Here is a 27214-nt window from a genome sequence, read left to right as displayed (position 1 = left end):
TTTACAGTAAAACTGACCGAGCACACTGTAAATTCATTCGAATCCATTCGTTCCAGATGATGTTTGGTCGCTGAGGATGGAGTCAGTTCACATATCTCCCCTCCAGGCACGGTGATACTATATCGGCTCTCACGCATCCTGGAATCATTAGTTAACTGCTCTGCCGTCGTTCTGTATGTGTATGTGTGGTAACACAAAAGTGGGAGATTTCGTTGAGATTTTTGTGTGCTGTTGAATGCACCAAAGTTCTCATGGTTCCATTCCATCCCCCTCTCCTCACCTCTCATTGGCTGCTTGGTTTTAACAGACAGCCCTGTTGCCCCGCCCTCACCCCAGGGTTGCCACAGGCAGTGAAACCGATGCTGCCAGCGTTTAAATATTTCCCTCTGCTTATACTGTGGGGCCTGAGGCATGCAGTCTCGATTCTATCTCACGTTATCTCCCGAGAGGGAAAGTAGGCATGCAGGTTTTTTCGTTGTATCTGTGAAAAATATTACCGTCTTTTATGTCCACTCGGACTCTCGCCAGTTTCATTCTTCTAAGATGTGACCTGTGCTCTCCATTTGAGTCAAAGAAATGCTAGCCTGGCCTGTCTCTACGTGAATAATGATTTCCTCTTTCTTATTTTTTAATTTGACATGCATTACATCTTAACATAATCCATTCCAGTGAGCCCTCACTTACATGACCCCGTCAGGTGGAATTTGCCGGTGGATATCGTGTGCCCATGGGAGGCACCATCATCCTCAGGTTTTAGTCACGACCTGTTCGTTGCTGTTCCGGATCAACCCTGTGTGAGTTTGGTATGCTTTGAGAAGACAAATGAGAGCATATGAGAGCGGGACAGGAAAGCAGATGGCAGTAAATTTGACTGAGCGGGTTTTGGTAGCTTGTTCACTAGGCTTGGCTTGGGTGTAGTACATTAAGCAGATGACTTATGATGACAGCTGGATTGAACGCTCTCCCACATCCTGCAATACCTCCGACCACCAGAGGGCAGCACTGCTGAGAGCATGTGCTCACATACATACAGTTCTGTTATTTATTTATTCATTTTTCCAAAGGGTATTATCTTATCACAGCTAAATCTCAGTTTTTGTGGTGTTTCTGCTTATTGCCTCCAGCTATTCTGCTGAAAAACATTTCCAGTGCTCACAGATCATGAGAAAACATATAATCATGTCTTTGGACAGTGTTGGGTGTCAGTGCAATGAAACTCTGTAAATGTCTCAAGAATGAATGCATTAAAGGAATAGTTTAATCTTTTACTCACCCCCTTGTCATCCAAAATCTGCATGACTTGTGTGCTATATTCCTACTTCTTTGAAGATATACAACTAGAACTGAAGTAATTATTTACAGAAAACCTCTGCTATTGCACAAATTGACGTGTTCATGAAAGAAGTAGTGATGGCTAATTCGTGAATGAATTTGGAGGCAGTTCTTTTCAATCAATCATTTGATCTTTTTCACAAAATTGATTTGAATGATCCTTTCAGGAATCAGACTGATCCAGTTCTCAAGGTCAACTCACTGACTTTACTGCACGATTTGCGAATGAATCACTCTTTTGGTTGATCCTTTTAACAAAACTGATCTGAATGATTCATTTGTGAATCACACTGATCTGGTTTTTGAGTTCAACTCACTGACTTAGCTTCCCAGATTTCTGAATGATCTTTTCAATTAATGCGTTAATCCTGTTCACAAAACTGGTCCAAATGATTCGTTCAAGACTAATCGGACTAATCTGGATCTCGAGTTCTCGAGCACACAAGCCATATGAACCACTTCATTTTGCATCTTTTGTGAAGATCGAAAGGAATTTTTAGTGAACTATTTTTGGATTTGAATCTATGTATCTAAGTGTCTAGTATGGATGGAACAAAAGTTGATGAAACGCAGAGCAGGGAAGGATGGACAAACACCAAGAAAAGATGAAGGAGACTGCACAGATCTCCGCCCAAGGTCTACGCAGTTTCCTGCGAGCACAGAGATTTCAGAGAGACCCGGGGTGAACCGCAAGCAGTCGAGGAGTCTGTGAGAACCGCTTTGAGCCAAGTCGCTAAACCTTGCCTTCCATGGAATACATAAACCTGCCACGCTATTTGATTTATCCTCCTCATTCACTCGCTCCTGTTACTCGGAGTTATAAACATTGTGTGAAAACGGAGGGAGAGGAAGAAAGAAAAATCACAGTCAGGAACGGAGAACATCCACCTTTTCAAAAACAAACCGGAGCGAAATAACTCTGGGGATGTGATGTATGACAAATAACTGGAGTAATATAACTGGAGTAACACGCTCTTACACACTCACACACTGGTCTTGTTTTCACCCGTTCTCTCTCTATTATATGAATCTCTTTACTATTTTTGCATTGGACACTCATTTTGTCCATCTAATTTTCTGTGCACAAATCCATTTGTGTCCCTGTGAGCTTCGCTCTTGGCCTGCTGTGTGTTCACTCAACATATTTATTTACATTCTGTCTTATCAGGCATGTTTCGCTAGGATTATGGTTTTGTCCTAATGCTTGTTTGTTGTTCATCAGCACAAACATGTTTATTTGTGTGTGTTTGCATGCACAGATGGAGGAGCTGTTGGCCGCCATGGAAAAGGTGAAGCAAGAGTTGGAGTCCATGAAGGCCAAGCTGTCGTCCACCCAGCAGTCCCTGGCGGAGAAGGAGGCTCACCTGACCACACTGAGGGCAGAGCGCAGAAAGCACCTGGAGGAAGTGCTGGAAATGAAGTAAGACCTTTATGCCTGTCCTTCACCCCTTTTGGCCTGATATAGCGGTCACTGCCATCTTAAAGAGCTATTGATGCTTTTTTTAAAGGGATATATTATGATTAACAGCATTTTCTTGCTCTTTTGAAAGGAATATGTAGACATATTCCATCATTACCAGTACAGACCTATTATAACTTGGCGTGGACATTGTTACTCGTTTTACTTGCAAAGGGGTTAGCCAATCATAACAGAGGCCATTCTCATATTTTAATCTTAAAAGTACAGTAGAAAAATTATCCAACAAAATCATTGTTAGAAGGATTTTCGTGGTCTAGGTCAGGGGTTTTCAAACTTTTTGATGCATTGGACCCCCAACAATGTTTGAAAATTTCATTTCATGTCATTTCATTTCATGTCATTTCATTTCTTTTCTTTTCTTTTCTTTTCTTTTCTTTTCTTATTTTTCTCACTTTGTTCCATACTATTTAAAAAAAATAATGTGTGAAACATTGTGCATTATGTAATAATGTGCACAGTTCACATTCTGCATACTATTATATTATAGTTTTCATTAATATTTTATATGAGATTTTATTTTTATATTTTCTCTTTTCATTTTAATTGTTCTTAAAGTTTTAGTCATTTTGATGTGTTCTTTTGTCATTTTTAGCAGTTTAGTGTTTTATAGTTTTTAAAAATGTTGTAGTTCATTTTAGTTATTGTAGTACATCAAGGTAAACTAAATAAAAAGAAGAAATGTTGCCTTGGCAACTAGCTAAAATAAAGTTGTTTTATATTTTATTTCAGTTAATGATTCTTTTATTTCAAGTAATTTTCAAATGGTTTTTATAACAGATATGATTTATTTATTTACTTATGATTATTTTTTACATTTTTACTCCTTAACTTTTCTGTGGATCCCCTAGGGGTCCTCTGATCCCAGTTTGAAAATCCCTGGTCCATGGTCCATGCATACAGGCATGATTTTTTCCTAATGCAGAAGGTAGGCCAGAGGCCTCGAGAGACTGTGTGCTCTTGGGAGGCTGAATGGCTTTTTGAGTGCTTCTTTATTTCAGGCTTTTCCTCATCCTCCGCTGAGCTTCTGCAGACTCGTCTCTCCAACAGATCACTTCAGCAGAATCCAAGAACCCTTCACTCTCTCTCTTCTCTCCCACAGCATTCTCTGAACTCTCTCTTGTCTTTTCTCACTCTCTCTTTCAGTCTTTTTCTTATCAGTGCCTGTACTGCTTTAGTGTTTTGAGCACTTCCTGACTCTAGATAAAGATGAGTACTAGAGGAATATAGGAGGTCGAAGGTCTCCATGCCATAGTTGAATCAGGATTCAGTGAAGGATCCCTGCAGTCTGAGTTGCAGAAAAGAGGCCCTCTTGCTGTCAAATTAATGTGGCTCCACTGAGATGGATTTGGTGCCCTGGAGAAAAGACCTTGTCTTCTGCCTTACAGAGTTTATACAAGTTCCATGCTGGAATTTCTCCTAATTTCTTGTATGCAGTTTTTGAAGAAATGTATCTTTACATTTGACACTCACGGTCCATTTAAAAGAGAGTTGTGTCAACTCAACTCTAACTGGGGTTAGGCCTTCAATTTATCTATTTAAAATTTGGTAGCACTTTACAATAAATTTAATAAAAATATTAAATAAAAAATAAAATGTTCTTTCTTAATACGTAAATGTTCATTTAAGTTGTTGAAATGTTTTAGAAATTAAAATGAAAGCATGAAGTGAAATATTTTTTTCTTTTTATTTAGAAATAAATAAAATGTAGCTATTGCCATTAAGGTTAATAAATGTTATAAAAGTATTGTTCTTCGTTAATTCATGATGTTTAATTCATATTGATATTTAAGGAAACTTATTGTAAAGTGTTACCAAAAATATTTAAAATTAATTGAATGACATGTAATGAATTGCATATATCCCCCAGTTGAAGATAATTTGGAGAGATGAAACACTGAATAGACAAAAATTGGCTCTAAAAATATTTTTTTATAAGGTTATTTTTCCATCACAGGCTGTGACATTATTTTTCTGCCTCTTTAACATCCTCTACTGTATATTGACCTCACAAGACTATTGGTTTAGATTGAATATCAAGTGAGCTCAAAATAATAGTCGTGGTTGCAGAAAAATGAGTCAGAATTGGAGTTTCAAGGACTCTCTGTGTTTTCCAGATTGGTGTGGTGATTTGATTGTCAGTCAGCCTGCATGCTTGAGTTATGATGGATTCTAGCATTAAAAGAAGATGGAGAGAAAGCTGAGAGATGATGGGAGTCTTTATCCAGGTGTAATGTGTTTGAGTTAATGCTGCATGCTGATTCCCATAAAGATCATTTTGCCACTTAATATGAAAGAGGATGAGAGCAGGGCCCCATTGCATCCAAATTTGGCTGTTGAAAGCAGAAGTTCAGCTCAACTGAGACAGGGAGCTCTGTGTATCTCCACCGGCCTCTCACTAACCACACATTTACAAAAAAATCTCATATTTGAGTGAAAATAAGGCTCTGATAGGGATGGAAGGGAGAGTGTGGTCTTCGATCTGTTTTGGCGATGAACATAATGCGGTTGGGGCCAGAGAAAGTAGACTCACGCTGTTGAAGGGGCCCTGCCGGCTGGCAGCAGACAACCAACTGGACCACTCATTTAAATTTTGAAGGAAAAACACAAAATAGCAGACGCAGAGGTCACAGACTTTTTATTTATTTATTTCCTCGGGCTGAACTTCCGACCGCACAGTTTAAAGTCAGCCGTGTGGAGACATCGACCCTTTGGGATGGTTCTCCATCCTCAGCAGCTAAAAAAGGCAGAATTACCACTCTTTCTAAACTCTGTTCCCTACGGTTTGCAAAGGGCATTCTCAAAATGTTCTGAAGTCTTAGTTGTATTTGTGTATGTTGTGTTCTTGCCTTTTTTTAAAGTTGAATTTAACGAAATAGTTCTCTCCTAAATGCTAATTGTCATCATTCACTCCTTTTCATGTTGTTTCAGACTTGCATGTTTTTTTTTTTTTTTGTTTTTTGTGCAGCACAAAAACAGATGTTTAGCAGAATGTTCATGCTGCTTTTTTTCCTAACAATGAAAGCATATAGTCGCGAAGGGCTGTCAGGCTCAAAAATTGATGAAAAAACATAAGAAAAGTATCTATATTCCAAGTCTTATGATATGCAGAATATGCCATTTGAATTTGCACAATTTGAAATGGACAAACTGAGGAAATTTGAATATGTGAAAGTGCAACTGATATTTGGTTAGAAAAATAGTGCATAAGAACAATGGTGTTTGTTGGATTGACAAATCTGGAATGATGCATCTTCACGCACCATATTTGAAAATACGCAAATGCAAATGAGGGAATTCATCGCTATTTGGATAAACTTTATGAAATGTGACCTCTAAGGGCTTTAATTTACAGTTTAGACAACAAATAGCTCATTTGTTATTAGTTAAAATCTACTGTCAACCACTAAGGCAAATGAAGACCACAATGCGGTCATTATTCAGATAAAACTCACTGAATGTAACCAGCAGTGAGAAAAGACCATTATGAGGTCATCGCTCAATTAAAATCCAAATGAACTGTCAATGGGGTTCTTTGATAATGCATAGAGGTGGATTCAAGCAGTGTTGGCGCCAAGGTTTATGAACGTAACTGTGCTGTACGCAGTGTGGTACTTACATTTGGGCTTGTTTTGTGGAATGAGCTGAGTATTTAGAGCGATGGGTTGAGGCGGTAATGAGATCTCCAGCACACCATCCCATCCTCATGTTTCCTCTCCATTTAGTACAGTTTAAATGCCCCCGTACCGCTGGATATGAGTTGTGGTGATATCCCAGCGTTCCTCCATTTGATGTGGTTTCCTCAGGTTTTCTCAGCTCAGTAAAGTGCGACCGCAAGGCAGACATCAGTCGTCTCCCTTTGAACAAATGTTTAACTTTCTTTCTGCTGTTGTTTGGGTGTGCTGGACATTTTGGAGCGGCAGCCTGAGAGGTGGATGATGATGGAGGGGTTGATCTTGATGAAGAGGCCCTCCTCAGATGTTCGCTCGAAGGCATTAAGCCACTTGTCCATGTTTTAGGACTTGAAAAGAGCTGTCACCACCTGCATGGTTCTTAACTTAGGTCTTACTGTGAAACTCAAGCTCTTGCTTAGTTTTGCAAAGGTCTGGTCCACACGATTAGACCCCACCCACTTAGACGGGAAGAGACCATCTGATCAGCATGTAAAGTGCCAAGCCAGTTGGCTCCATTTGGAGTGTGAATTTAAGCTGAATTGGCCACAAAACACAGGAAGTTGGATTTGAAAGTGGAGTTTACTTAATCTATCCATTTGTCATTCTGTGTAACATTATATCATTCTACCTGTTGTTCGTCAATTTTCAAACGACTGTCAAGCTGCCGTTTTAGTTAAAAATGAGTTACATTTCTTTAAATTTTAATTTACTATAATTCTAGTTCTTCATAATTGAATTCAAGTTGCAGTTCTACGTCTTGCTTGATTCCTCAATACAATCTTAAGAACTGAAGAGGAATTTAAAAGACAATTTCATTTTAATTCTTATTGGCGAACAACACTGCTTTTCAGAGCGGGTTTATCTGAAATTATACCACAATAATAGACAGTGGTGAAAAGTATTTATTAAAATAAAGGCTTAGCAATTATTATTTCACAGACATAAAACAGTACAACGAAGTGTAATATGCCATTCAAAAATATTTATTAAGTGTCTTAAGTGAAACTCTGAATATCTTTTGAAGATTTGATGCTACTAGCCTAGAAAACTTTAGAAAATCACTGGTTTGTTTCAGCTTATAACCCTTAATCACGGAAGTTGCATTAAGCCAATCAGATTAGAGTTTGCCAGAGTAAGAAAGTGCTGTTCAGTTTTGTGTACAGGTTTGCGTGCGGTCTGTGGACTCTTGCTAAACCTGCAGCAGTTTGCCGCTTGCCCTTGCTGTAGTAGATCAATATCACTTTTTTTAAAAATTCCCAACAACTCCCCACTCATGTCACGGCTGGAGCTTTTCATCTCTAGTGGGAGTCCAATTATAAGGTTTGAGCATAAGCGCAGGAATGTGAGGAGTATGTTCGAAGGTGTTTAAATTGACACGGGGTGATGGCAAGGTTATCGGCTGCCCACAAAGTTTCTATTCGAAGGGTGGGTGAAGCTGCTAATTGCCCCTGTTTAGCACCCTGGTTTCGTGGAGCGGAGCAGAACGGTCGGCTTATTACAGGGACGAATGCTTTAGAAAACAAACCTGCGGAGGTCCAACATGAAACCCAAACACAATTCAGCCCAAAAATGCTTCATGTTCACACAACTGATTCACAGTTTGTTGTGTGGCTTAAAGTGATTGTTGTTTGGTTCACTTAGACTGAACAAAGCAAAAATGAGAGATGGGGAAAAAATGTTGGCACCTCATAGGGCTTGATAGGTATGCAGTATAAAACACCCATTAGCGTCATCAAAAGAAGATTTCGAGGAAGTTTAAAAGATTTTATTTTTCCCACTGCCTTGTTTTTATTGTTTTAAGATGTCAATCGCCAAGTCTTTGCCTTTGTAGATTTGTAATCTGTGAATGCTACCTTCTTGTACTGAATGATGCTTTTGTTAAAAAACAAAATGGCAAGTTCAAGGGGTGGTATGATTTAGTTGCCATAATGGGTGTAATAACACAGCGGACTTAATTCTCCCAGGCAAGCCGATCTTGGCAGCCTTGATGTAACGTTCTTAGGGGCGCTGGGGCGGATTTGGCATCTGGGTGGTAAGAGAGAGAGAATCTGACATGATCTCTTCTAAGAAGGCTGGAGCAGTCAGGGGCCATGAAGCCCTGGCCTGGAGATCTTAGCGAGCATGTGAACACGGATTATTACAGCATGGAGCCAATGAGGCTGGACGTGTGTGAGAGGCCAAGTGGGCCCTGCAGCGATTAGACTTTAAACAGCGTATAATGGCCTCGGCCCTCCCCGTCTCGACCCCGTTGCTCATGTACCCGAGAGCCATAATCCAGCAAAATGTCAGGAAAGCGCAAAGACGCACGTAACGTCTTTGTAAATGTCAAGGGTGCTTAAAGAAAACAGTGCACCGGTGGTACCGCTGTACGGCGAGACAGATCACATCAAACGTTCCTTGCTGCTCTGGGGTCTTCTGCTTGTTCCATTATCATTACATCACATTAAGAGCGGCTTAATCTTTCGTTGTTAAACCAGCAGTGATAGGACAGTTCTCTTGTCCTACAGGAACCTCAACTTTAGAGACTTTATCTTCAGATAGGCTTGCCTTAGTAGCAACCACAGCTAACATTTAAAAGCGGAGAGAATTCTAAAAAAAAAAAAAAAAATTTTATAAAAATATGTGCAGAATTGTGCTGGTTGCTCTTTTCCATGCAATTACAATAAATAGTGACTTTGGGAGGTTATTCAGATTCAAAAAGACACAAAAATTTTGCAATTTTTTATTTATTGTCTTGGTTTCTATGATAAAGCTTCTTCAGACTTTAAAAGCTCCACAGACTTTGAAAGTACCATCACTGTCAGAAATAAATTGCAAAACTGTATCTTTAGGTCAAGGGTGTCCATTTCTGCTCCTATAGGATCACCTTCCAGCAAAGTTTAGCTCCAGCCCCAATTAAACAAACCTGAACCAGCTAATCAAGGTCTTCAGGATCACTAGAAATGTTCAGGCAGGCGTTCTGCGGTAAATTTCCTTCCGGGAGCAGGATTTGGATTACAGCAGCTTGTCACTGGGTCAGGACCCTTAAAAGGACAACTTTGTAGCTTATCTACCCCTAAAAAGTACCTTAGTACTTATAATATGTACCCTTAAGGTACTACTATGAATCTTTTAGGAGTAAATAAGGATCAAAGAAGTCCTTTTGAGGGTACTGTAAGGGAACCGTAGTCACAAGCTGTTGTACCCCTAAGGGTACTTTTTTGCCATTTTATTCTGAGAGTGTATAGAAATTAATGTTTTTAAAGTTTCCTTTTATGATGTTCATGTTCATTCATCTCAGGATGATGGCAGACACCATTGTTGTCACATCTCTTAATTAGTTATAATTGGTTGGGAATGTTTGAAAATGCAAATTAAATTTGAGAGAATATTTAGAACTTTCAGTGAATAAACTTTTAAATTCCTCATACAGAGCTATTTTATGGATTCAAAGGACTTGGTAAATAGTAATATAAGTTTTACAGACTATTTATATTGCACTATTTATATTGTCAAAGTCTGTCTCCATTTTTGTTGTTGTTGATGTTCTTGTTTTGAAATGGGATATTTACTTAACACCCTGTGATATCTGTTTGGAAAGGCATGAGTATGTTTAAACAAGTCAGAAATAATTTTTCAGAATTCATACAAGTACATTCCGAGTAAGATTCAGGGTGAGTTTGAGGTTGATTCATAAAGTAGATACACTGCATGTGTACTCTGCACTGTAGTAGACGGCTGCTCAGGAGACTCTTGTGCCTCATGTCAGCGTTTGGTTTGGCAGGAATAAATCAAGTTGTTCTCTACAGGGAACTCCTGCTGTCTGACTGAGAACCAAGGCTGCACTTAAATCACCAACATCCTCACGCTAACAGCCATCGCTGATTCTCCACCACCATAGAGATCCTTAGGATGATCTCAGCATTACGCCACATCTGAGGACAGTTTTGGAGGTGTGAATTTACACCTCTGTCACTCCAGCTGTGTTTATTTATTCCAGTTATTCAGAAAAACATGCAGACTTTTTTTACGCATAGATATTCTCGGAGGTTAATCTGTAATGGATTAGCTATAGTTTATGTGAGCTTGTATGTATGTCGGAGCGTTCAAGGACTTTAACTCGTCTAAGTGTTTGGCTTTTCCATCCTAGCCCTGTCGAGATTCTAGCAGTGCCCCATAAATCATGCTCTGAAATTGAAAGGGTGAACTGGAAAACTCACAACGACAACTTTGAAGGAAAAAAACAGAGGTTAAATGGAGAAAGTGACGCTACAGCATAGCCTCTGCTATCACTGAAAGGGAAGGCTGAAAAATGTATTTCTCAAATGCAAACGTTCGCATACTCCTCCGCTTCTGCTCCACTCTGACGGCTTGGGAATGCTCAAGGTCGGGACTCAGGGATGCATATATCCATACGTCTTATCAGTGCTGAGGTGAAGCGAGGAACTCATGCTGGCAGCTCCTGTCCGCAAATAAATCATATTGACCGGCTCAGCCATACTCTCAGAATGGGCACTGGCTGAGCCCATCCACAGATATCCTCTATTCCATCCTAAATCACTGTCATCTAAAATCACCTCCATCGTAAAATGAAAGTACTGTAGTGTCTGCCAGCTATATACTATGACCTTATTTCAAATATGTGTTACTATTTTTCATACAAATTATCTCCAAAAGTATATGGGCATTTAAGATTCTAATAACAATATCTATCTATCTATCTATCTATCTTATCTATCTTATGTTATCTATCTTATCTATCTTATCTATCTATCTATCTATCTATCTATCTATCTACCCATCTGTCTATCTGTCTATCTATCTATCTGTCTGTCTGTCTGTCTGTGTCTGTCTGTCTGTCTCTCTGTATCTCTATCTATCCTTTGTTGTTCTGTCATTCATTCATTCTAATGTCTGTTTAGACTGTCATCCTCTTTGTTTTTCTGTCATTCTATCTGATATAGTAACATTTTTCAAATGTCTTAAGTGTATCTATATGTACTGGAGAAATTTTAGCTAGTGAATTTTTTTGGTCTTTTATATCAGTTTTTTTTTCAGTAAGTGAAATTGCCACATCCAAATTTAAAAAGCTTTCATCTCCTTTTTTTCTGTGGCAGGATACCATCCCAGAAGCCTGAAGTGATGAGTCAAATCTATTTTTAACCTGGAGCATGCTCTGTTATAATTTTGGACATGTGCTGAGCTTCCCCTGCTGTTCGTTAGGAAAACGGTGCTCAGACATGAGGTTCACAGCTCCAGCACCTTGACAGAATTTGTATTTATTTTTTATTTTTTTCCAAATATGTTGTTAGTGGATAACCAAACTTGTTATAGGTGGCGTGTTATCAAGGCAAGCTTTGTCGATGTCCAAGAGCTCATTTACTTTCTTTATTTATAGATGAAAAATACTCGACCACTGATATACACACACCGTACATACTGTGAGCTCTGTTTTTCTGGCTTGTGCCTCCTGTCCACACACACCTGCTCCTGAGGCAATTTGTTTTGGCGCGGTGGTCCGCAGGCTGCTGCCCAGGGGGGGATGTTGCTCAAGGTGATAGGTTGGGACAGCATAATTAAACAGTCGGAAACGGGAGCGAAGAGATGCCAGGAAGAGCGAGGGAATGAAGGGAGGGGTGTTGTGGAGCAATACGGCCTCGTGTTGAAGGCAGGTGCTTGATAAGATGAAAGAGGGATGAAACTGAGGAGTGCTGCCAACTTCTGAGCAGAGAGGGAAATGGAGTGAACGCTGCCACTCAGGCCAAACACAACACGGAGGAGTGGACGGTGGCCAAAGGACCTCCGTGCGCACCCTGTGAATTTATGTCTGAACCACACGTTTCTCTCACACGTTTGCTATCATAGTAACTCTCATTTTCGTTCGGATCTGTGGTCGGAGCCGTTTCTTTGCATTAATGTATTAGCTGCTGAGGCTATGGCTTTATCCATCGTTTTATACACATCCTGTCATTCTGCCGTACAGCAGATGAATTAACTGTGGAGTGAGTGGTTGTTTGGCACCCGAGTTCATACATTATAGGTTCTCTGTGTCTTTCTTTCACTGTATATATTGGATAAGAATCGTGGATGGAACAGCGGAGGACATTCAACATTCCCAGTCAACCTGTTTCTTTTTCCCCCATGAGCCCTCTGGAGTTCAAATAACCATACTATAACTGCTTTAACAGATCAAACGCTTAAAACTCATGTGCTTTAAGATATTTGACTAAATCATAATTACTGTGAAACTCGTGTTTTGAATACTGTACTGTATTCTGAACCTCTTGTGAATTTCAGAAACTTGGTTTTGGTGGGGTGTCAAGAGTTTTACTTTAAAGTCAGCTTTATTTGTATAGCACTTTTCACAATTCACAATGTTTCAGAGCAGCTTTATGGTAAATTACAGTAAAGTACAGTAGAAGTCCACATTTAGCAGGTTAGAGCTGGGCGATATGGTGGTTTACATTTGGTGATGAAATAAACGCTCAACCAGTTGAGATTTGCTGTCTAGTTTATATTGCTTTATGTATATTTGTATTACTAGGGGTTTGGGTGGTTGCTAGGTTGTCGCTAGATGGTTGCTTGGGATTTTGGGGGTTGCCAGAGTGTTGCTATGTGGTTTCTAGGGGTTTTAGTGTATGCCAGTGTGTTGCTATGTGGTTTCTATGGGTTTCATTGATTGCCAGGCTGTTGCTATGTATTGATAGGAGTTTTGGGTGGTTGCTAGGGATTTTGGGGGTTGCCAGAGTGTTGGTATCTGTTTTCTAGGGGTTTCAGTACTTGCCAGGTTGTTGCCATTTTATTTATAGGAGATTTGGGGTGGTTGTTAGGGTGTTGCTAGGTGGTTGCTAGGGATTTTAGGGGGTTACCAGAGTGTTGTTATGTGGTTTCTAGGATTTTCAGTGCTTGCCAGTGTTTTGCTATATATTGATAGTTTTTTTTTTTTTTTGGTGGTTGCTAGATGGTTGCTTACAGGCCCAATTCCTGTAATATTTTAGCCTCAAAATATGGTTCAAGTTCCTCCTTCAAAATGTATGGGATTTTTGCTTCTGCCAGCTTTACTGAAAATCATTAATCTGATTAATTTTAAAGCTCAAATATGCATTTCCTTTTAAAACAACCTGCAAAATTTTGGGCATTATTAATGTTTATTGTTCAAATTGTGCTGGGAGAGTTACAGGCCAATGTTTAATGCTTGGAGTTAGAGGTTTGTTCAAATCCCTTTGGCTTAGCAAGCACTGTTAATTAGAAAAAAATACAGATTTATTCTGCCTAACAGGCTTGTTTCCTCTTTAAAATCTCTTGGTCTTTGTTGCCATGCATACAGCTGAGAAACGGCATGTGAACGGACCCAGGGCAGTTCTCAAGTCGAGCCGTCACCCCCAATACGTGCGCTTCTGCAGATCGACAGGCCTGTGAATTGAGACACGCTTTGACTCACGGCCTGAAATCACGGCGGGATTTTAAACCGAGATGAATCCGCAGCACTCCCTGGTCCCCTGTGCTTGCCTTAAGCTGTGCGCAGGAAAGAGAATGGAATACATATCAGCCGTTTTATCATGTGACACGAGAGACAAGAGCCCTCTGGATTTCTCAGAAATGTCTGATTTACGAAAGGGAAAATTGATTTTACAAATGAGCGAGGTTTTTTTTTTTTTCTCCCCTCTCTCTGTTTTCATTTCACTTGGTTAGCAACGGGTTCATTATCCATGGCACGGCTGATATGCGTGTTAATCTGTCCCTCATTTACGATTATTGTACTTGATCTGAATACAGCTAAATAAATCTCTCAGCAAGCTCATGTTAACAGACCCCGGTGGCGGCTTTTATAAGTTTCCTCTGATTTGCAACCGGAGGATAATTTTCCCTCCACAGTGGCGTCAATATTAGGTTGTTTTTGATGGAAAACTGGGAGCCCGCTGTGACCTCACATTAATCGAAGTGCAGCAGCGAATGAATCTCCATTGCGATTCGGGACTCATAGCCCTAATCGAAAGGGTAATGTATCAAAATGGAAAATGAATTAATCCTCTCTCGTGTTTGCTGGGCTCCTCGGGTTTCTTAACTGTGCTAGACGGAGACAGATGTTGCTCAGCTGAAAGAGGCCTGTTGTACCTGTGTAAAAGGATAGCCTCCAAGCGAGTCTCCTGTCGTTTCATTGTGCGGTGTTGACATCAATACTGTTGTTATTTTGGAAGCAATTCCTTGTGAATTACGAAAGCCTTGAGTATTCGATACTGAGTGGAGGAATGAATTGTGGTGGTGGTCAACAGTAGCAATTTTGTTTCATATTTCATGCTAGGTTTTTAGCCCTGTGATTCTTAAACTGTGGTACAGTATGTTCCCACACGGGACCCATCCCAAGGGGTCAAGGTTTGGCTGGTTAGCCGGGTCCAGTTAGCCTGCTGGAAGATACCATTACTGCATTGACTCTCAAAAGTAGCGTTCAGGCTTTGATGGTCATTCAAAAGCAGGCATGTATTTCACAGCATTTCGTTATATTGTAGTACATCATGTGATTTGTATTTCACATCACAACTCATAATGTCATAACATCATTTTCCTGCAACACCTCAGTGATTAGTTACATGGTCATTGAGATGAATGACAATGATATCTTATCTTATCTTATGGTTATCCATATTTAGGAAACTCAAAACTGATCCAATTTATGCTCTTAAAACATGTTCCTTGTGTCATTGTGAGCAAATTATCAGTGTACATCTTTATAATCATTCATTAAATTTTCTTTACGCTCTTAAAAAATAACGGTTCCAAGGGGGGTTTTCACAGCGTTGCCATAGAAGAACCATTTTTTGGTTCTCCAAAGAACCTTTCAGTGAACAGTTATTAAAAGAAACACTTTTGTCTTAGCGTGTGGAATATTTTAATATTCTGAAGAACCTTTATTCCCTATTAAGAACCTATAGTGCAATGGAATGATTAAGTTCCTTCATGGAACCATGGATGCCAATAAGGAACTTTTATTTTTAACAGTGTAGGCAAATGCCTACAGTATAAGCATCAATTCAATGTGCTTATTCTCTCTGCTCCTAGTGCTCTTAGTCCATATTCGATAACTTTGACATTGTTTGTCCAGCATAGGTGAATGTAGTATAATGATATATACGTGTGTTGGAATAATCGGGGCGTGTGAGATTTACACTCATGCATTCCATACAGTGAACGCGAGGGCTTTCCGAGTCATCTCAGACAGTCCTGCACTCCGCTGTTGCTTATTTATTTATTCCCCGATGTCAGACCCCCATCCCACAGAACAGCATCCTAAATCTGCTGCCTGCCATCTCAAGGTGAAAGGGATAAATTCACCACCCTAGCACTGGGGGTCTGCTTCCATCCACTCATCCCTAAAGAATCTTACTTTTGCTTTATGTCCCGGATGCCAAAGGAGGGGCAACGATGAGTGGGCCACGCCAATGGGGATTGTCTTGTCTTGTTAAGATTTGGCTTACTGAATACTGTCCTGTATTTTAGGGATGCACTTGGACTGACTTGGCACATAGTTCAAGGAAGGAAAACTTCTGATACATCACAGGCTTTTCCGCCATCTCAAGCTTTAATAACTTTTGAATTCCTATTGTGCATTGTCTTTGTAATGCCACGCGAGTCTTTTGTAAAGCTACATTGCGTCTATTTTTTTGCATGCTTGCAGAAGTTCCCTCTTGTGTTTCTTTGTTACCCTCTTTCTGCGATTGGCATTCATCTTTTTCTCCATTTGATGCTTGTATGAATCTTTCACTAAGGAGGCAGCTTTGTGCTGAATTGAGGGAAATCTGAGAAGAAAAACATCACTCGATACACACTTGCAGCATACATCACTACAGAACACTTCTTACAGCACTACAGAAAGCAGAAAAAGGCAAGACAACTCCTCAGATCTGCGTCTTCAGCAATTCTGATGCAGTTTAATCATTTCTGATGACATTATCAAATCATCTATCTGTGCCAGTTCATTGTCTTGGGAGGAAAAGTGTGGACTTGCAGTAGTCAGAAGACAACTACTTTATTTAATTGTTGAAGAAAATGAGTTTAAATATAAGTGAATTTTACATTTTATATTAATATTAATTTAATAGTATTAATTTATTGCGTTATTAATATTTTACAGCACTTATTCCATCAGTGTTACCTCATGTTTTTAGTATGCCAGTGTTACTATCATTGCAATACTTTTATAGTTTTTATTAATATTTTGGATTATTTTTGTATTTTCAGTTTACATTTTGATTTTACAGTTTTAGTAATTTTGTTGTGTTTTTGTCATTTTTATTAGTTATTTTTTTATATTTAAATATAAAAAAGTTATGTTAATAAGTTATCTAAATATTTGTGTGTTGTTTATTAATTTTTATTTCAGTTTTAGTTAAGTACATCAATTTAAACTACATGAAAATTCTTTGAAAATAGCTGAAATAAAATAAATGTTATTTTACTTCAGTTAATGTTTTTAAGTAGCATTTTTATTATGATTTTAGTTTAATTTAATAACCTTGTAACACACTAAAATGCAAGTACGAAATTACTATATTTGCCCCAAATATATCTACATTTTAATCTAAATGCACATGAAACATTATCAGCAGAATTGTCTGGTATTTTAGTTGTTATTCATTTCTCAGTTATAACTTCTTATAAAGTTAATGTAATTGTCAAAGTTGAATCCCTTTGAGTGCAGTGGATGATTGACAGCGAAGTCCTCCACTGCTGTTCGGGACACCTCAGTGCGCATCAGTGTTTACATTTTAGATGCAGTTGTGGTTTTGTGCATTTTTTATTCATTCTGAATGTGTTTTAGTGATCAAATCCAAAGTTTCCCACAGTCGATCGGATCACTGAAACATCTTAATAGCAGGTGTAAATGGGGCTTCTAAGATGGAAATCAATCTCAAGCAGACCAAGTCGCAATCCTACTTCATTACTCTGTACTTTTCTTCATACAGTCGGGATGAGTTGGCATTGGTGAGCTTCTTACTTCAAGGCAATTAAATGAGGAGCAGTTTGAGCCGCTCATTTCTCTACATATTTAAATCCAAACCCAGCGCAGCTGTCCAGCCCAAGAGCAGAAGGTAGAGAACAGATCTGAAGCTAATTGGGCTAACAGCACTGGCTCTGTGTCAGTCCCTTCTGCCCCGCTGGCTAACAGGACTCCTGATAGGCGCCCTCCAGGGAACGCTTCACAGCTGCACTTCTTAAGAGCTCATTTCCCTAATAGCAGCCCCATTTTCCTCTCTTCCCTTATCTCTATATTGTTTCTTTTCATCTCTTGCTTTTATTCCCATACTTTTCTCTGGTGCCCTGCCATTGGCCGCTTTCGGCTGGCCCATTCGTCAGGTATGTGGCGCAGACCGGACCACATACATATGGCAGCGCTCAGGGAAAGTGAACATCTGAATAAAAAGAGCGAGCTTCAAATACTTACTGTTATATGTGCTTTATTCCAGCATGTTTGTATTTGTATAATGAGGGGGATCTCTAAGCCCACTTCAAACTCCTCATGAGTAATTACCACCGTAGCTGCTTTGTTTGTGGAGAGAGTGTGGCATCTGTGCAGGATATGTTTGTTTTGGCTGCAGGCCATTTTGAAGCTCTTGTTAGTGTACGCATTAACAAATATCTTGTTTGTGGCCATGTGTTGGCTTGTGCTAGAGTGTATTTATACAGTATATCTGCCTGGCTCTCTAATAGGAAAGCCATCTCGTCCCCAGGCTGTGATCATACGGAGGGAAGTGGGGTTGACTTCCACAGGGGGGCATCCTCCGCCCCCTCCATCCCACATCAAAGCATCCCTGTCTGGGAATCAAGGCCAATGAGCCCCTCCACTTTTTCCACCCCGTATCTGTGTACAGAACCGCTGGGCTGAGAGGAGCGATTGACTTGTGAAGGACTTCATTAAAGCCCGAGGAGACATTCCAAGTTCCTTCATCCATCTGTTTTCCTCCTGCGTTCCCTCCCTCCATTTGTTTCTCTGTATTCCACATCCTCTTTCCCTTTTGGCTCCTTCCTCTCCGGATTAGCAATCACATTTATGTGAAGAGCACACATCCACTCATCTAGTCGGATGCGGGTGTCTGTCTATAGCTTATTAACCTGGAGTCACTAGGAATTGTGCTATTTACTAAATGGCTGGGGATATTCAGTGTCTGCTGGTTTTGGGATTGAGACACATGGGCTCTAGCTATGTATATTGAGATCTGAAAGACTGGGAGCACACTGAAAAATGTAACGTTTTAGGATTTGGAAAATAAAGAAAAGTTATTCATCATGAGCTAATACTTTGTTCTCTTAATCATAAGCAAATTTGTTTTTAGAAGTTGTTGTTGGTCATTATTTTATATATACCAAATAAGTTAAAAATGTATAATAAAAAATATTAAATGTATATATAAATATATATTTAAATTTTTTCTCATCAAAAGACATCATCTGTCATCTTGATGAGTGAGAGATGTCATCTTGCATTGTGGGGTGTTTAGGATTGGCCAATAGTAGTAATAATAATAGTAATAATAAACAATTAACAACAAACAATACTACTACTAATAATAAAAATAACAATTATTATTGTTGTTGTTGGTTTTGTTGTTGTTGTTTTAAATAATAATAAATAATAATATTTTGTTATTATTGTTGTTATTATTACTGTTTTCTTTTGTTTTTGTTATTAATATAATAATGATGTTAAAAATAACAACAACAGCAATAAAAATAATAATACAATTTTACTTTTTAAAACATTTTGATTAATTTAATAATTAAAAAATTTAATTAATTTTATTAATACATTTTTGTTGATAACAATCTGTCATGGTGTTAAATGAGAGAAATGCAGAGCAGAAGCATTTTAACAAGTGGTCTCAGACTTTTGGATCCTTGTCTCTCTGTCTGTCTCATTTTTCTTTTGCTGTCTTTTGTGTCGTCTTATGGTAGAACATGCTTTGATCCTGAGCTTGAGTTCCTGTCTGTCTCTCAGGCACCAGCAGGTTTTGAAGAGGGTTTGCTCCTGCCGCACCATCCCTCTCTGGTTCACAGTCCCAGTCCTGGGAATACCTGTGAAGATTAGTGTCTGACCTGGAAAAGGGCTCAGTCTATTTTAGTCCGGAGGGGGATGCAGGTGGGTGGCCGTCTGTGAAAACCTCACTCATGTGATGCCCTTAGTTCCCACCCTTGATAATTTTGTCCCACTTATTCCTTAATATCTTATATGCACCTCTTTATCTTCCCTTTCCCCCTCCAATTGTATCCCTTTCTTTTTCCAGCTCAGTCTCCTTTTGTCTAGTTTCTTCTATCCATGATTGTCTTTTGTCTCCCAGCCTTTGTTCTCTCCTTCATCAGCAGTTGGCGTATTCCCCTCCGTTGCACTCTGTTCCCGCCCCCCCTTGCCGAGGCTTGAGCACTGTGTGAATCTGAGCACATGAGTACTTAAAGATCCCATTTTCCGCTGCTTTTCTCCGAGGTATGATCGGCATGTGTGCGGTCCAGCTCGCTGATCCCCAACAATGTTAACACATGTCTGCAACAAAGAGGAGACGCGTACCCCCTCCGCCTCGCCAGACCTTTCATCTCCACACCATGCTATCTGATAAACCGACGGCCAGAACCCCCATTGGATCGGCGCAGCACTGCGGGCCTGTGTGAGCATCTCAAACCAATGGCCCTGTTTGTCAGATCACTCTCCTCTTCCCCTATATCACTCCTCTCCCTCTCACTCTCTCACATCTTCAGTATGTTCTCTTGCTCAGTTGTGATAAGGGGCTGAAAGGTGCATGTCATCCTGTATTAGCATCACTGCACTTTTCACCTGCTCGTCTACTGGTGGATTTGCCACCACTCTGGCTGTATTCTAAAATGTAGTAAGCTGCCTTGCTGCCTACTAAGGGAGCATTTTAATAGAATGGAACATCATAATTGACTGATTTGCAATACTCTACATATACATACATAAAATATTCACAAGAGACTTGGCTCATCATTGATTTTCAATAGTTTTGTTTTTCGCGTGTTGCTAAGCTGATGGCATGGAAAGAACAGAAATAATATATAAATATATTATATATATATTATTTTTTTGCCTTGCCTGTCATCTTGATTAATTTTTCACTGTGCTCACATCAATGAATTGTGCCCCTTTTATTATTATTATTATTATTTTGTTGTTATCAATATTGTTGTTAATTGTGTTGTTATTAATAAGGCTGTTAATAATAATAATTATTATTATTATTGTTATTTCTGCTACTACTACTACTACTGTGGTTCTGTTGTTGATGTTATTAGTATTGTTTGAACATTCATAACATAACATAATAAGGCTGTTAAATATTTACCTACAATAATAATAATAATTAACATTATTTATTTGTTTATTTATTTATTTAAAAAAAAAATGTAAACCAGCCTTTGCATTGGGGCATATCTATAATATCTTAATATTACTGTCTGTATAGGCAGCTCGCTTGTTTTTGAAACTGGGTTACTAGTCATATGGTGTTCCAGAGGTTAAACGGTTTGTTAAATGCATAAACAGTGTAGTTTATTAGAATCAACTCTGATAACTTGGACTCAATTCCTTCTTCAAAACATGTAGCTCACACTTCCTAATTGCAGCATTGTTTGCATTTGTGTTTTTGGATCTTTTTTTATCAACTCTGATAACTTGGACTCAATTCCTTCTTCAAAACATGTAGCTCACACTTCCTAATTGCAGCATTGTTGCAATTTTTTTTGTTGTTGTTTATGCTGTGTGGGTATTTGTAAAGAGTAGCTAATGGGCCGTGGTTGTGCTGGAAATTCACTTGAGCATGTTGAACATGAACAACACCCCAAAACTCTCCCGACCGACATGAAGTGCTGCCGTCAACACGGGCCCGAACGCTACAGGCGATAAAGTGCCTGCCAAACAAGGCAGCCTCAAAATAACTACTAAACTCTGTCTGGGCTTAACGTCACTCCACACATATAGTTATGTGCAGATCTGCCTTTTTCTGCGGTATTACTGACAGTGTTTATGTCTATGAGATCATTACAAAATGACCTAGATTGCAATGATTACGGGCGATTACTAGAGACGGAACGTTTTGACGGCTAGGAATATATAACATCCATTTTGAGGGTGTGGATTGAGCCGGGTCAGTTTGAAACCAAGTGGGAATACCGTGTCAGAATTTGATGCAGCAAAACTTTCTCGTAGTAAAGCAGAAATTACTTTTTTATTATCCTTATTGAGTGAACGGGGCAGGTTTTTCACAGCTCAGGTTTTGGATAAATTATGTAGACGCTGCAGCTCTAGCTGCCCTAAAATTACAATACTGTGTGTTCTTTCGGGAAATTGTGCATACAGTTTCAGAAAATTCAGAGCTCAGCATGTTTTCTCCATTCCAAGGCACTGTAAAATGCTCACTGGCTTTGTTTCTTCCTGATTTTACTCTTCCCGCTCTTTTAAAATCTCAAGTAAAGAGGACAGAGATCGAAATCGAGAAAATGGAGCCGTAAAAAAACAAGTCCCGCAGGACTCTTCAGTCAACCCTTTATTTAAATACCATGCTGTGTTTTTTAAACTTTAATTGCTCTTGTATTGCCAATTTTTTTCAGCTATAATCTCTGCTTAACAAAACTGATTTCACAAAAAAGGCACAGGGAAAAAAACGCTGCCTTTTCAGTTGATTATACGTTCCCTGTGCCAAGCAATTATCGTCCTTAAATATCTATTCTTTAAAAAGGGAAGGAAAAAAGAAAGATTGACTGAAAAAAACAGAAACGCAAAGTAGAACTGACAGGCAATCATTTTACAAAGAAATGATCCCAGCAAACGAAACTACTTTTTTTTTTTCCCAAGAGAAATTAAATTATCAGACATTTGCAGGAAGGGTGCTTATGGGTCATTTCAGTTAAGCAGATAAACATTTTCATGTCTCCATCATACGTGTCTTAGTATACTGGATGAGATATTAAACTCACCATTTTTAAAGATCAAAATCATTTTAGTGAGTTTCTTTCGTCATAATTAAGTGAACATGGGGTGAATTTTAAATTATTTCACTACTGAGCAGATTTGCACTGCCAGAGTGTAAACTGCCCGTTTCTAAAGATACATTCCAGTCATTTTGTATTTTTCCTTCTCAAATCAAAGTGTTTCAATTAAAACATGCTTTCTTTGGAATTTTGTTTTAATTAGTAATCATTTTATATTTTTTCCTGTCTTCACTTTCCATCCATTTGTGTGGAACATGCAGAATTTTCTCCATTTCTGCATCTGGTTAAACAAGAAATTAGACACACAGTGGATAACACTTTTAAGATTCTGTTTGATGTGAAAAGCATGTAGGGTTTGTGTTTTATAAAGCAGTTCTCTAATTTGATTGGACAAGCAGCATTCCATAACAGCACTGCAGCCGTTCAGTGTTTATATCAGTCTGATTGTTTGTGTGCGTGTTTCTCAATCTTTTTGTCAAGTGCTTCTCATTGCTTACTCTAACTCTTTAAAAAGTGGTGATTTTGCGACAGCTTCATCTCTGACCCCAAGACCATGTCTGCTCTGGTCCCTTTAGTTCCTCTCCTCTTCTCTCCCAGCATTGATTCTGAATCATTTATACGGTGCCCTTGGACGTCTGACCCATTTCCTGACTCCACTCTGTACCCACCATTTCAGCTTTTCAGTCCCAGTGTCTGGAACTTTCTGGAACACTCTGACTAAAAGCTTTCAGCAGATGACAGATAATTCTCAGATTCTGACTTTCAGTCTTAAGCTCTTACCTTTTGTTTGTGTCTGTGTAGGTTTCCTTAGCTAAACTTTAAGGAGGTGAACAAAATCTATCCCTCAAGGAACATGTCATTAAAGGTAAAAAAAAAGGTGAATAACACACACGTGTGTGTGTGTGTGTGTGTGTGTGCGCGCTATTCATCTGAACTTCAAAGAATCCTGAAAAAAAAAGTTTCCACAAAAATATTAAGCAGCACAATTGTTTTCAACATTGGTGATGATAAGAACTGTGTCACACTCAGGTGCACTCAAAACACTCACGAAGATGATGAAGGTAAAATTACCTTTAATATACCACACAGAAGGTAAATCCACAATAGGAAGGCTTAGCACACGTGAAAACATAGACATAGAGAACATAGAAACATAGAGATCCGACAAACACTAACAGAACATACAGGAACTTAAATACACAGGAAAATGAAGATAATAAACTAGACACAGTTGAACAGAATGAACTAATCAGACACAAGGGAAAACTAGGTCAAAACAGGAAAACAAGAGGAAAGACAACAAACTAAAAGTCCATGATCGTGACAAATTGTTTCTTGAGCAGCGAATCAGCATATTAGAATGATTTCTGAATGATGATGTGACACTGAAAATTCAGCATTGTCAGTACAGGAATAAATTACATTTAAATATATATTGATATAGAAAACAGAATATAGAATCTTAAAAATATTCAAAAACATTTTACTGTATTTGTGATCAAATAAATGAAGAGTTTGTGAGCATAAGAAACTTTTTTTTTTAATTATTGAATTTACACTTTAAATTTAAAAAATATTCATAGTAATAGTAATAATTTAAATGATTTTACTGTTTTTGCCCCATTTCTCAATAAAATTCAACATTTCTAAGAAAGTTTCTCTATAACTGTCTCCTGAACTGTCAAAACTTGACAAAAAAATGACAAGCTCAGGTGTCCTATTAAAGGGAGACGAAGCTGTTCGCAGAGTCTGCTTTTCATTCACAGTTTTGATTGCTTTTAGATTCAAACTAAATTATTGTAATAATAAAGTGCTTATCTATTAGTGAGTGTGTGTGTGTGTGTGTGTGTGTTTGTAGTGGAGAGAAAATGATTGACAGGCCAGTCATGGCAGTGTGCTGGCTCAGCCTGAGGTTGTCCATATTTTCGACAGGAAATGGCTCTCACGGTATCAGACCCTTGAATCTTGTTCGTTAAAATCTACCTCCTATTACTGAGGAAAAATCTCTCTCTCTCTACAGTGCGGGCCTCCTGTCACAAGTCACTCTGTAGCTGTCGCCATACCGGCATCTGTCAAAGGCGCTCAGTTCCTTCAGCAGATTAACATCGCTGACACAGAGAGTGGGATATGGGGGTAAGAAACGGAGAGAAGGGAAAAGAGAGAGCAGGGGAATGTGGAAAAGATTAGCCGGGATGGCTAGAGGGGGGAAAGGCTGATATGTGCGCTCTGTCTTGTCATCTGTTTCAGCTGGAGTGGAGTGCGGGAGTCTGAGCTGTCTTGTCTTTTCTCTGTATCTCAATCCCTCTCTCTCTCTTTTCGCTTGTGTGGTCCGACTATTTTCCTCCCCGGCAGCTGCTCGCCCTCTTAAAGTTCCTCTGAGTGGCTCTAAAGATGAAGCTTGTGATAGCGAACATCAGCAGGAAGAGAGCGGAGAGACTTACCTCTGCTCTGCTTTTGTTCTGCCTCAAGAAAAAAAAAACTAAAAGTTCGCTGAGGTGCTTATGGGACTTTCTTGCTTTTAAGCGAACATCTTGAACACTTCAGAGCGAGCCGAAAAAAAGCTTGACTTTGAAATCTCACACGCCCAGGTGTGTCAAAGGCTCACTTTGAAAGCCGAATCGATCACTTTACCTTTGTCTCTCGGTCTTGCGCCCCAAAACCGTTTTTTCCGACTCGTTTTTATTTTTAAGCTTCAAAGCAGAACCCAACCTCATCGTCTCCCTCCCTCTTTGCTGCCCTGTGCTCGTCAGGCTCAAGGTGGCCCAGGGGCTGCGTCTGAAGTGTTGGGCAAAGATGAGATCCAGACCCTCACTCCCCACTGTAAATCGCTCCATGGCTGCTAAACCCTGCTGGGGCCAGAAATATAGCCCTCAGGGGCCTTACTGCAGCACCAGGTCCCCAAACCCTGCAGTATTTGTGTCGTAAATAGCTTGAGTGTGTGGTTGCGTGTCTGTTTTTGCGTGTGCTTCTCAATTAGATGTTCCTTTGAAGTAATAATTAGAAGGGAATATTGGTTGATGTGATAATTTTTTAACTGCATCTAATAATTGATGGCAAATATTATTTTGCCATGTTTAAAATAATATATTTTTAACATGTTTTTTTTAAGTCCTTCCCAGGCTAGAAAGAGCAATTGCTCTGAATTCATTGGAGTTGTGATGTTAGAAACCCAAATTCATTAACACATGACCTCCCACTTTCACATATCAGTGACACCTGTTTAAAATTCAGAGCTTGGCCTGTCCAGTAATGTTAGAGTAATGAATTTCTAAACATCAGGAGAACTATCAAAATCAGTCAAATTTGGAAATATTGAGCAGACGGACTGGATAATGGTTATTAAAAACGTTTTTAAAAAGTTTTGGCAAATTTAAAAAATATTATTTTATTTTAGTTGGTTGGGTTTTTTTTTTTCTTTTGGTTGGTTGGTTTGGTTCTTGTTTGGTTGTTTTGGTTGGTTGCTGTTGGTTGGTTATTTAAATCCATAAGTATTTTTTTCCAAAACTATGCAAATTTTAGTTTTCATGACCACATATCCAGCACAGTAATTATTATTTATATGTACTGGCATGATCAGACCAATGCTAATATTTGAGGTGAAAAAAAATCAAGTATTATAGTAATAACAGTTGTTATTGTTGTTATATAGCTGAGGTGTTTTACCGTTCCTCCATTTTACTATAATTGCAATATGCATTTTAAACACATTTTAACCATTAGCATAAAGCAGAGCTGTGTCAAGCCTCTCGTATCTACTTCAGTGGTGGTCCTCACATTCACTCGTCCAATTTCAGCACTTAAGTCGAGCGACTGCACGTTATTGACCCCTGAATGACAGTGTCACGGCGGCTGTCCCAGGGGACGTCTGGTGACAGGAATGTGCTTAAGACTGTCTTAGGACGTCCTCTGCGTGACATTGATTGACGAGTCGCTGGTCTGCCTCATTCTGTGCCGGCGTAACGACACTTCAGCAGCACCTCTGATTTCTGTCTGCCTTTGTATCTGTCCTTTGATCTCTCGCTCTGTTCTTTTTCTTTCTCTGGTCCAGTTAGCAGCCAAACGTTAAGACCAATTGCTTCTGTTTATCCCTTTTTTGTTGGTTTGACACTTTTTTCTTTTCACTCATCTTCTGATAGAAATTGTCGACATGCACAAAAAAAACGGGTGTCTTATGCTGATCGAAACACAAGAGCTTGGTCTTAATGGAGGAATGCTAAGAATACAACACACACACACACACACACACACACAAAAAAAACAGGTGTCCTACTCTGATCAAAACACAGCTTTGTCTTGGTGAGAGTGGGAAACATGAGGATTAAAATCAAACATAGAAGCAGATTATGCAGTGTCATGAGCAGCGGACTCAGGCAGATGTGGTGTGGGACCTGTGTGTGTGCGTGTGTGGAAGCAGGATCGCAGTCGTCTCAACAATAGGCTCTGACACCCAGGTGATTAGCAGGCATTATGGTTTGCTGGAGGGGTTGAGGTGGGAGATTTGAGGGGGGTTTGGGCTCTCATTAATCTCTGTCTGTCACGGGTGCCCCCACACCAACTACCCTCCACACCCAGCCTGTCCGTCACACTCCGCTGTGGCCTCTTTCTGTGTTTTTCTTTGGATAGTTAAAGAATTACATGCACACACACAAAGTGCACCACACCTATGAGCGGTCTGCGCCTATCGCCCTGTCTCTGGGGGCAAATGAGTAATCACTGGACATTTTCTGCCTGCTTTTCCTCTGTTGTCTTATCTGCAGCGAAC

At 39.3% G+C, this 27214-nt stretch overlaps 1 protein-coding gene across 2 annotated transcripts in view; it reads left to right on the top strand.

The window, feature by feature from the left end:
- Positions 1-27214, top strand: part of LOC107656325 (ELKS/Rab6-interacting/CAST family member 1-like) — a 298875-nt gene that overhangs the window by 98684 nt on the left and 172977 nt on the right. For both annotated transcript variants that reach the window (XM_016444117.1, XM_016444118.1), the window contains one exon: positions 2592-2752. In XM_016444117.1, the coding sequence (XP_016299603.1) occupies positions 2592-2752 (161 nt within the window). The remainder of the gene's footprint in view (positions 1-2591; positions 2753-27214) is intronic.

The sequence above is a fragment of the Sinocyclocheilus anshuiensis genome, unplaced genomic scaffold, assembly GCF_001515605.1.
Source record: "Sinocyclocheilus anshuiensis isolate Anshui unplaced genomic scaffold, SAMN03320099.WGS_v1.1 scaffold183, whole genome shotgun sequence".
NCBI classification, from domain to species: Eukaryota; Metazoa; Chordata; class Actinopteri; order Cypriniformes; family Cyprinidae; genus Sinocyclocheilus; species Sinocyclocheilus anshuiensis.
This window is presented reverse-complemented; position numbering and strand designations above follow the sequence as displayed.